The 11,452-nt window shown below is 37.8% G+C and overlaps 1 protein-coding gene and 3 pseudogenes across 1 annotated transcript; 2 read left to right on the forward strand and 2 right to left on the reverse strand.

Moving 5' to 3' along the window:
- Positions 1-1,652: 1,652 nt before the first annotated feature.
- On the reverse strand, positions 1,653-2,200 carry LOC130510485 (arabinogalactan protein 13-like). The gene has a single exon (XM_057006840.1). It carries the CDS (start codon positions 2,198-2,200, stop codon positions 2,030-2,032), a length of 171 nt encoding a protein of 56 aa, XP_056862820.1. The 3' UTR covers positions 1,653-2,029.
- Positions 2,201-5,256: 3,056 nt separating this feature from the next.
- LOC130510703 (subtilisin-like protease SBT3.18) lies at positions 5,257-7,926 on the forward strand (annotated as a pseudogene).
- A 225-nt stretch (positions 7,927-8,151) lies between these two features.
- On the forward strand, positions 8,152-9,618 carry LOC108853579 (F-box/FBD/LRR-repeat protein At4g26340-like; annotated as a pseudogene).
- Positions 9,619-10,111: 493 nt separating this feature from the next.
- LOC130510465 (uncharacterized) overlaps positions 10,112-11,452 on the reverse strand; it is a 2,703-nt pseudogene continuing 1,362 nt past the window's right edge.

Here is an 11,452-nt window from a genome sequence, read left to right on the forward strand (position 1 = left end):
CTTTTGTTTGGTTACAATTTGTGCGTTTGCTTCAAACTCCTAGCACCGCTATTTATATTGAAAACCATTGCATACTACAGAAAGAGAAATAGTTATGAGACATCAAGTTAAAAGATTGACACAATCTCTTATTTACACATCATTATATAAAAGCATTTATCTTTTTCTTAATTATCATCTTACTATAAACTTATTAACACAACATTAAAAAAATCTATATAGATAAAGTATTCTCTCTTTTCATGAAGGCATCTAATCAAGTGATTCACCAAAATTTGACACACTATCACTTATTTTAAGATTTTTTTGACTTTTTCCAAAATTTTATATATTATTTAACCTAAATATTTAACAAATTACTTAATAGTTCATAGATTTTTTTATAATCATCTTCTAATTACAAATCTCCTTTTTTGGTGATGACAAATTATCATCTACAGATATACCATATTATTAAATATTTAAATCTGAACTCTAAATTTTCATATAAATATGTTTAATGAATATGAATTTGTTATTTTCAATCATTCAGGTATGTTAACATAAATTTAAATGAATATGGAAAGTCATTTTTCAAAATTTTAAGCTTTTCTTGTCAACTTATAATTTTTTGATCTACATACTAAAGTTTGGTTTTAGAATATCTCTATAATTTATTTGAAAATCACTTCTAGTGTCGTTCTCACGTTAGGTTTTACAATGGACAATTACAAAGTTATCCCTAATGACATAATTTTATTAATTTTTTTTCGCTTAATAAGTTTTTAATAAGAAATTTTCTTTTTTTAAATCACATAAATAATAAAAAATAAAAAATAAGAAAAATGAACATCCATAAATATGATTTATTTTTTAAATATAAAAATATTTTTGTCTAGACTTCTAATAAGCCAAAATGCATGGATAGGGTTCAACCATCTAGAGTATTTTACTTTACTTTCCTTTATATTTTTTCCAAAGACACCATAAAAAGGAAATATCTATTGAAGTATAAATAATTTTATTTTATGTACAAAAATATAATTTTAAAAATCACAAAGCAAATAATTTAGGTGTTGCTGCTTATCTTTATAATAAATATGTTTTTGATCAATTGTTTAGAACAGGAAATATATATATATATATTAACATTTATGAATCTGTAAACTTTTGTACACACACTCTAAAAGTTTTTATATACAAGTCTTCTTTTTCATATACAACTTGTAACGCAATAAGCTCAGAGACTAAAAGAATTGGGATAATAGCCATCCTAAACACCGAGACCCTGATCTTTTTATCAAACGCTTCTCAGCATATCGGATTTATCAACCATATGAAAAAAAGGGTGTAACCCATTGTATTCACTAGCTTACGATCTTGACAAAATTATGTCACATCAAATGTTTATAGTATTTGCCTATTTGGTTACCCTCCATTGAAAGCAACATCTCTACACCTTCAATAGAAGCAACATCTCCACACCTTCGATTGAGATAAAATATTTTTTTTTGTCAACTTGGCCTTGTTTAAGAGTATTCAAAACAACGAAAAGCAACTTTTATGATCAAAATTAAAAATCACTACATTGAAGCTAAAAGTCATGTTAGTGTAGTTTTTTTTTGGGCTAAAATAGTCATGTTATAGTTTAAGTAAATATTATACTTTTCTTATAAGATGTCATGATTATAAAGCTTACAGTTAATTAAGGTGTCTGCTTGTTGTCACCTTCCACTAAAACTATATGTATTTCTAACCTTTATTAAAATGCTTTAAGCTCTATATTTCGACTAGCATAGTCTTCATCTAGTTACCTAACTTATCACTTGTCAAATGCTAGAGTGTTTCAAAAACTACACTGGTTAATAAAAAGTGACAGAGATGTTCCATTGATATTCGAGTGGCAATTCTTAGAACAATATTGACCCGGGTTTAACCCTTTAAAAAAAAAAATTCTTAGAACAATATATGAGTGCAGATGAATATGAAATCAAGAGTATGATTTCTAGATATATAAACTAAAAAGTCAAAGACAAATTTGTTTAGAAATTTAGAATAGAAGCCCAAAGGCCAGAGTGGCTACGGTAGCGACAAACGACGGGATAGACAAGGAAGCGTCAGAGGTAGGGCTCGGAGCTGGAGCTTCCACGGCGGTAGCTTGTTGCACGGCAGAGAAGGCCATCCCGACCACTAAAACAGCCACGAAGAGCTTCATCTTCATTGCTCCATTAATGATTCTTGATAAAGCCAACAAATAGAAGAGTTCATATGTCAGTTTGTGTGCCGTTATGTGTTGTCATTTATGGGTTATATATACACATGGATGTGTGTTAGGCCAACTGTGCATGTGTCACTTTACAGTGTATTTAACACCAACCCAATCAATCAATTTGGTACAATTTTTTAAACTTTTTTTATTCTTTCAGAAGAGAAAAAAACTTATTTGTTTTCAAGTCACAATCTTTCACTAGATCTCTGTAAGCTAACTAGTATAAATTTTTACTATAGCCACAGATTTATAAAAAATGCAACTGTTGATGAATTGGTAAAGCATTAGAAGTTTAGAACATATCTAGATCATATCAATTTAAAATGTCATGATCAAATTTTTGGCGTTCTAAACCAAATGAAAAACTGGTACTCCAAAAAAATGTTATTCAGCTGAGACCATCAACTAAGATACCAGCTGGAAAGAACATTGCAGCAGATTTAGTTGTTATCTACTGTTTGTTTCGTGGAGTAATACTCTATGCTGGGCTGGGTCAAAGTTTATACAGTTCATAAGTTTATACTTTTTTTTTCTCTTTCCTGTGACAATCATGAAAATAATAGAATATGAGTACAGTAGTACACCAATGAGCTGTTTTGCTGTTTCTTTATAAGCAAATAATTTGGATTCTGATTGATGGTACCATGTGCTCATAATTTATAAACGAAGGTTTGCAATCTATTATACAACAGTACAAATAATAAGTTAATTATTTATGACTTGTTCTTTGTAAGTCTACAAACGAGTTTAACATTTTGTAGTGTTAAGTATATACAATTAATGCTCTAGTAAACTCTTACAGAGACCAGTAGTGCTAATGGCTAAAGAAAATAAAGATTGAAGAAGTAGAACTGAATTCACACTTGCAAAGTAGTATAAACAAGCTTTTTCTTGGGACCCAAGAAACAAACAAAGCCAATCTTACAGAACCAAGAAAGACTGAGACTTGAGAACAAAAGAAATGAAGATCTAACTAATACTGTTCATCAACCTTTTTTAAAAACCCAATATTAACACAAAGAAGACTACTTAACCAAAGTGTAGAGGCACCAATATGAGCTGGGTTTGATATTTGAACACTCAAAATGCAAATGAAAGTGATACTAATATGAAGCGATGGCAGTTGAATATGAACCATAAACAAAACCGCGATCACGATCGTCCTCTTCGTCAGCTTCGGGAAATAGAAAACCTGGAGGAGGAAGAGAAAGAAAAGTTAAAAGCCATAGAGCTAATCGACCCAGCTCCTGGAGCGGGAAGCAGCAGACGAGGCTAAGCATCTCGCTGCTGCCAATGCGTTCGGACGGTGGGATCCGCCGTAGTCTCTGCCACATCTCAGCCGAGATATGGGCTACCGACATAACAGTCCCGCCGCTGAACACCATATGTCCGAACAGTGTTTAAAACCCCACAAAACGTTTCTGCTTCGGTTCTTTTCTTTTGGGGTTAAAGAGATGATGACTCCGTGATTCCGCCTGGTATTGTCTGTGTTTGTGTATACAGAAAGGTTAAGGGGTTTCCATATCTTCACCCTTTGTTGCCATGTTGACTTCAATATCATTAGACATCAGTTATTGCATATGATCCGTTTTTTGTTCATATAATATTCAGACATACTGTTGTATATAAAACCAAAACAGATATCCATATAATATCTTTAGACATCGGTTTGCTACAACAAGATATATCCATATACTATTCAGAGATCTTCACCCTTTGTTTGGTTTTAAGGAATTGGACATCTTTCACAAGGTCCAATGGACCATTTTGTATTTGCTAAATCATGAGATCGAAGCACAGGATTGCTACACTATTAAATCTTAATACGGCAGCGTTTCAGGAAAAGGAAGAAGATTACATGCATCCTCCTTCTGTTTGGTTTGTATGTGTTTTTTGATCTGTAGTTAATTGATGAAATCTTAGTTCTTTGGAACAAACTGTGTAGGAATGTTAGCTTAGAGTAGAAGTTAGAATGATTGAATTCGCGAGCTCTAAAACTCTAAAGGAACACTCTAATCAAACTAGCTAGTTATAGCTTAGCTCTTAGGCTCTTAGCTGCAATTAAACCGACCCCTAACAACATGTTGTAGATTTAATGATAAAAGAGAAGCTATAGAACAAAAGGAAGACGTCTTTCAGTACATTCCTACTCTTAGAGAAATTCTAAGCAATCTAATTACACAAACTGTAGACCTAAAAGTGTGAATAATGTTGACTCGTGAGCCTATACACCATTAATATCAACTTGAGTTTGAATTAGTTGTATAAATCTGAGTGCTTTGCAGCAGCAATTTGTAATTTCGGGCACTCAAGTTTAAGGTCCTATAACATCAATGACAAAATTCTTGGTGGCATCTCTTTTGCTCTTACATTACTAGTTCTTCACTCATCAGTTCAAGCAACAACACCAATTTCTCATGTATATCACTAACTCCTAAACCGGTGCATGAAAACCATTTCATTTGCAGATTTGTTTCTTGATTGCCTTTGGTATGTCTTCTTCACCCTCTTTTGCAGGTCTACATTGTCTATTAGGCGCTAACCGGCTTCAAAACGCTGCTTTAGCTTCAAGCCACCATCTTCATCTTCTTTCACAAGTCTTTACAAGGTTCCATTATCTTATTACCTTCTCCAAAATAAAAACTCATCTATAGTACATGTCCTAATCTATATATCTTGTTATAGCAAAGAAGATGCGGAACGATCCATGTTGTACAGTTACACCTACGGCTTCTCAGGCTTCTCTGCAAAACTCAATTCAACACAAGCTGCTTCTTTAGCAAGTAATAATACTCCCTTCTTTTATTATGGCGGCAAAATTGTACCTCAGTTTTGGTTATCCTTAGCCAATAACAAATATTATTGTTTCAGTGGAACTAGTAACATCAACATGTAAACCAGTGGAACCTAAGTTACTAAATTGCTAATTCCCTATCATAAAGACCGGTTTCAAAATCGATTTTATTGTAACCATTTTGGTTAACACTAACCGGGAAGTTACTATAGAAATGAACCAGGTCATAACGGTATTCAAGAGCAGAAGCTTGAAACTGCACACAACAAGGAGTTGGGACTTCTTAGGTCTCACCGTCGACAACACCGGCCATACTCCTCCGCCGCCGCAGCTCGCCTATGGCTCTGACGTCATCGTCGGAATCTTCGATACTGGTCTCTTCTCTATCTCCGACTCTTCCTTGTTTCAGTCTTTCAGATCTCTCTTAACATTTAACTTCTGATCAGGGATTTGGCCGGAATCGGAGAGTTTAAGGAACCGCCGGAGGCGAAACCGATACCTTCGTCGTGGAAAGGAGAATGCGTCGGAGGAGACGTGCACTGCAACCGCAAACTCATCGGCGCTCGATTCTACCTCAGAGGATTCGAGGAGACCTACGGGGAGCTCGACCGCACGCGAGATCGCGAGTACAGATCGCCGCGCGATGGTCTCGGCCACGGCACGCACACGGCTTCCACCGCCGTCGGATCCGTCGTGTCCGACGTCTCCGGTTTCGCCGGCGGCACCGCTCGCGGCGGAGCTCCGTCGGCGAGGCTGGCGGTGTATAAGACGTGCTGGGGAAGGATCTCGAGGGGGTCTGCACGGAGGCCGACATCTGGCGGCTTTCGACGACGCGGTACGCGACGGGGTGAGCGTGATCTCGGCGTCTTTCGGCTCGTCGCCGCCTCTGACGCCGTTTTTCGAGTCCAGCGCTGATATCGGAGCTTTTCACGCGGCGGAGAGAGGGATCAGTGTTGTTTTCTCTGGAGGGAATGATGGGCCTGATCCTGGGCTTGTTCAGAACGTTGCTCCTTGGGCGGTTTCTGTTGCGGCTTCGACGATGGATCGGAGTTTCCCGACAAGCATTATTATAGATGGTGGTTACACTCTCACGGTACTGACGTTACAGCTTGTTTCTCTGTGGGCTAAAGAAACGGAACTTTAAAAAGTTTTTTTTTTTTTATTTAAAAAAAAAGTTTTTAATCTTTCAGGGCAGAGCTTGATTTCTCAGGAGATCATTGGTACATTAGCTCTTGCAACAACGTATTTTGATGGAGGGTATATTCTCAACACTTTAATTCATAGCTTATTAGTGTTAATTGGTGTATTACTGTAAAGACTGATGTGTGTAGGGTTTGCAAATGGGAGAACTGGTTAAAGAAACTAGCCAATGAAATGATAATTCTATGCTTCTCTACTCTGGGTCCGGTTCAGTTCATCGAAGAAGCACAAGCTGCTGCAGTAAGAGCAAACGCATCAGCCGTAATATTTGCAGCCTCCCCCACAAAACAGCTTGTGGAAGAAGTAGACAAGATCCCAACAGTTCGAGTTGATATCATCAGTGGGACTAGGATCAGGAACTATCTTGCTCGTTCGCCTACTACGTAAGCCCCCACATACTGTTTCCAAGTTTCCATGCACTAGCTAATCTGACGTACTAACTCATTATATTGCTTTTGGTAAAAAAAAATTGAAGAGTGCCAATGGTGAAAGTTGGACCGAGCAAAACTGTTATTGGAGAGATTACAGCACCTTCTGTTGCATATTTCTCCTCAAGAGGACCTAGCTCACTCACACCTGATATTCTCAAGGTACAACCGCTTTTGATGCACCTATAAGTTGTATGTGTTTGAGTCTACTGTTGTGTTGATGTATTTGAGATAGTGTCAGATGTCACAGCTTTGTGAGAATATTGGTCTTTGGTTTGTGCAGCCGGATATTACAGCGCCGGGAATTGGGATATTGGGAGCATGGCCTCCTAAAACTCCGCCTACACTGTTACCAGGAGACCACCGGTCTGTTGAGTGGAACTTCCAATCCGGAACGTCAATGTCATGTCCTCATGTGGCTGGAGTTATGGCACTTCTCCAATCTGCTCACCCTGATTGGTCACCAGCTGCAATCCGAAGCGCAATCATGACCACAGGTTTCATCTATAATAATAAGCTCTCATATAGTTTTATATACTTACAACACACATAAATATATGATCTTATTTCCGTTTCCAGCGGGTACAAGAGACACGAGCAATGAATTGATCCTCTCTGGTGGTTCGATGAAACCCACTGACCCGTTTGATATCGGTGCTGGACATATAAACCCATTGAAAGCAATGGATCCTGGTCTGGTTTACATTACAAGAACGGAAGACTACGTGCTCTTCTTGTGCAACATTGGCTATACAGATCAACAAATCAAGTCCATGCTTCTTCTCCATTCAGAATCATCCGCAACATGCCTTCCATCACACTCTTATCGAACCAATGCTGATTTCAATTATCCATCTATTACCATACCGAGGCTAAGATCCACTAGGACCATAAAACGTACTGTAAGCAACGTTGGTCCAAACAAAAGCACGGTTTACTTCGTGGACATCGTTAGACCAGTGGGAGTGGAAGTTGATGTCTGGCCGCGGATTCTGGTCTTCACGAAGTGCCAACAAGAACACTCGTATTACGTTACGTTCAAGCCAACCAAGACATCCTCTGGTCGTTATGTATTTGGAGAGATTGTTTGGACAAATGGGTTCCATAGAGTTAGAAGTCCCTTGGTTGTGTTCTTGAGCAACAGTGGTTTTGTTGCAAAGTAGTTGATAAGAAAACATGTTGAACGAGATGATGTTCTCTCGTCGCTATGTACTTTACTACTTACTGATGGATATAAGATTCTATTATGAGAAAGCCTGGCCCGTTTTAACCGTTTTAAAAAATATACTGTGGTAATCTAGGGTTTATTGGATCGTCTATTATCCTCTGGGCAGAAAACTTAAACCTAATTTTGGATTAGGATCAAAACTCTTCTGACTCTTCAGATCACTACAAGTGCTATCTCCAAGCAAAATAACTGTGAGTTTTGCTGTGATCACCATAACTGTTGTTGTTGTTTAATTTTTCTTTTCTCCACCACCATGGTTTATGATCTTCTTTGGGTTTCTTCAATAAGCAGACTAGACTAGTTTCTACATGAAAAACATCAGTCATTTTCGGATGATTTGCTCTTGCGAATATTGTCAATCAACCCTACGAAAGATGTTATGGCCACAAGTCTTTTGTCCAAAAATGGCGTTTTCTTTGGACTTTGGTTCCAGGACTTGCATACGACGAGAGAAATCACAATGGTGACTACAAGAGCTTCACGCAGTTTGTTTATAGGTCTTTCCTATCAAACAAGGCACCAGTTCTAGAACACCTTCATCTGAGTCTCGGCCCTGACTGTTCCTCTGTAGATATTGGACTATGGATTAATCTTGCACTTAGTCGCCACGTGCGTGAGCTGCATATTCATATTGTTATTCCTTATTCCAAGAAAGGGTCTGTTACTTTGCCGAGTAGTCATATACCTCGGAAACGCTTCAGGGATTGACACTCACCAAGTTCGTTTTTCTCGATGTTCCTGTTCACGTGCGTCTCCCGTCTCTCAAAATACTACTGAGCCTTGAGTCTGTCACTTACGCAAACAAAACGTCTCTTCAAGACCCACCAATGGATGTCAATGTCGTGGTGCCTTTCCTTACAAAGGCTATACGTGGTTAGAACATGTGGGACGTATGTGCTAAACGTCCCCTTCTTTGAAGTACCTTAAGTGTATTGGTAATGGCAACTAGCAACCTCCTTCAAATTGAAAACATGCCTGAGCTTGTAAGGGCACATGTTAATCTTAGTGGAGGAGGTAGTACCCACAACAAGTTTTGAAAGCTCTTACTTCCGTCCGTCATCTTACGCTATGGATAACACTTCCAAAGGTAAACATATCCAACTATAGAAATATTAAATAAAAATCGTGCTCTCAGTATATTATTTAGTATATTACTTATGTAGTTTGCATATGAAACAGGTTGTGAATCCTCGTGGTATGATCTTCAACCCAGCTTGTCCATCTAATCTTGTGTCGATTTGCTGGACATTGTTGGGATCTAGTTACTTGTATGCTTCAAGATTCTCCCAAATAAGATTCCTGAAACTCATTGATCTTGTAAGTGGTCACTTTAATACAGTTTTTATCCGGTTTAATTTTTCCAATATTTGTGTGTTTGAATCTTGACAAAAAAAAAGAGACTGATGACTCTGTTGTTGACTGTTTAACTATGTCCATGGTCTTAGATATACTCACAGACATGGATATCCCAACTGTTGGAAGCCGCCGAGTTCTATTCCAGAGTGTTTACTACAGAGTCTTGAAGCTTTTGAGTGGTTCGGGTACAGAGGAAGACAAGGAGAAAGAGAGATGGCTACGTATGTACTAAAGAATGCTACTTGTTTAAAGACGGCTACATTTTCTCCGCTGTCAACTAATTTTGGGGGAGAAGAATCGAATGCTCAAGGAGTTGGAATCTGTAGCTACAGCCTCTGCTTCGGCTCAGCTTCTTTTCGACTGAACAATCATATAACACATTTAGTGTTCTTGACCTCTCTTCTTAATCATGGCTGTGTTTGGTTGAACCGGATTGTGTTGGGAGACGAATTCTTTTTGTTGATCGGTTTACTTCATGAACTATTTGAACGTGTAACAAAAAATAGATAAAACACATTGTACAACTTTTCTTTTCTCAAAATATGGGATACATCATACAAGTTGAAAAGATGATCATCACAAATACACATACATTTAAAGCGACTACATATAAAGTATATATTAGGATTGTACATTATTTGGGCATGTTGTGTTCTTAGCAATAAACATGTTGAGCTGCAGTGGATTATTAAAAAAAAAAAATCAGTCTCAGGTACCAAAAGCTTCGGACCAGAATATCTCCTGGTCTAGAGAATTAAGATCATCGGATCAACACTTCACTTACGAGCGGCTAGTCCCGACGACCAAAATCTGAGGTCTGCCCAGCCTCCAAACGTAGATGCGAGTTTGTTCTTAACTTAAACTGACATTTCTTGCTTCAATTCTAAAGCTTGAGGTGTTGGTGTGGGCTCTATCTTTAACAAATGTCCTTAGAACATCCGTTAATTATGCGTGGTGCTGATCCGTCGCAGAACCGTTTTGCAAGATCAACAGCCTTTTCCACATCATTATTCTAACAGTGGTTTAGTTCACAAGGTCATCGCATTTCAAAAGCTTAACTGAAGCTAGAGAGAGAGAGAGAGAGAGAGATACCTCGTTAATGACAATGGGGTGTCGGGTTTCAATGACTGCAATTTCAGACATTGCTAGTGAAGAATGGAAAAACTCTAGTATTCTTCCAGCTGGTGCACTCTGAGAATAGGTGCAGCACATTCATAAAAGTATTTATCCGTAGTTACGAGATGAAAATATATATATGTATACAGTCACACAACGAAAATAAGAAGCTGCTTCTAGCGCAAACAGCTAGTAGTACGAAAAGGAGCTATCCACAAGAAAGGGCATGTCCATGGACGGGAAATTATCAGAAATGAAGCTTTTGAGTTTGGTGGTCCTTAGTGAGATTATTACCTTCCAATCCGGAGGGGAGATTTTATCGATGACGACGGACATGAGTATCCCATTTATCAGCCACTGCAGCCAAGAGTTTCTTTGCCAACCTGTTGGGAGGGGAAAGAAAACACATATTGGGGAATAAGATATCCAGAGAGTAAGCTAGTATTCATGATATGATGTTTTTAATAGATTACCGTAAAACAAGTTTGCTGTACACCAGCTTTGGAGGAGCTGAAAGCACTTCTGCTTCTGCAAAGAAACAGGGGAATCAGCAACAAAGTAATAGTTAAAAAATCGCCCTGAGAGAGAATCTCTTTAGCAAATATAAGAGAATAAAAGAAAAAAAAAAACGTACCAATCTTGGACTCATTTTCATCAAGGCGCACAAGCTCATCTTCCTCTTCAATAGTTTCAGTTTTAACAGGAGGTCCTCCAAAGCTCATGTGGTTGTATTTCAACAAAGAAGTCTTGTCAAACTCGTATCCAGGCTCTGCACAAAACCAATCATGAAGTTATATCACATCTCTGAATGGGAAAAATAATAGTAGTATATTAGACAAAACTCACATTAAAAAAAAAAAAAAAGTTATAACGAGATTCCTACATTTCATGACTTGGTTAGAGAGCAGGAAGCAAAAACAAACATGTGTTACCTCTTCTAGCATTGATCCTCTTCTCAAAGAGACGAATAGGGTCAGATCCTTCTAAGCATCGGCATAAAGTATCACACTGTCAAGATCATATATATAACAACATGGATGGTTCACCATTCATACTAATATCAAAGAATCATATACTAGTTC

This window comes from Raphanus sativus, chromosome 4 (genome assembly GCF_000801105.2).
Source record: "Raphanus sativus cultivar WK10039 chromosome 4, ASM80110v3, whole genome shotgun sequence".
Taxonomy (NCBI): domain Eukaryota; kingdom Viridiplantae; phylum Streptophyta; class Magnoliopsida; order Brassicales; family Brassicaceae; genus Raphanus; species Raphanus sativus.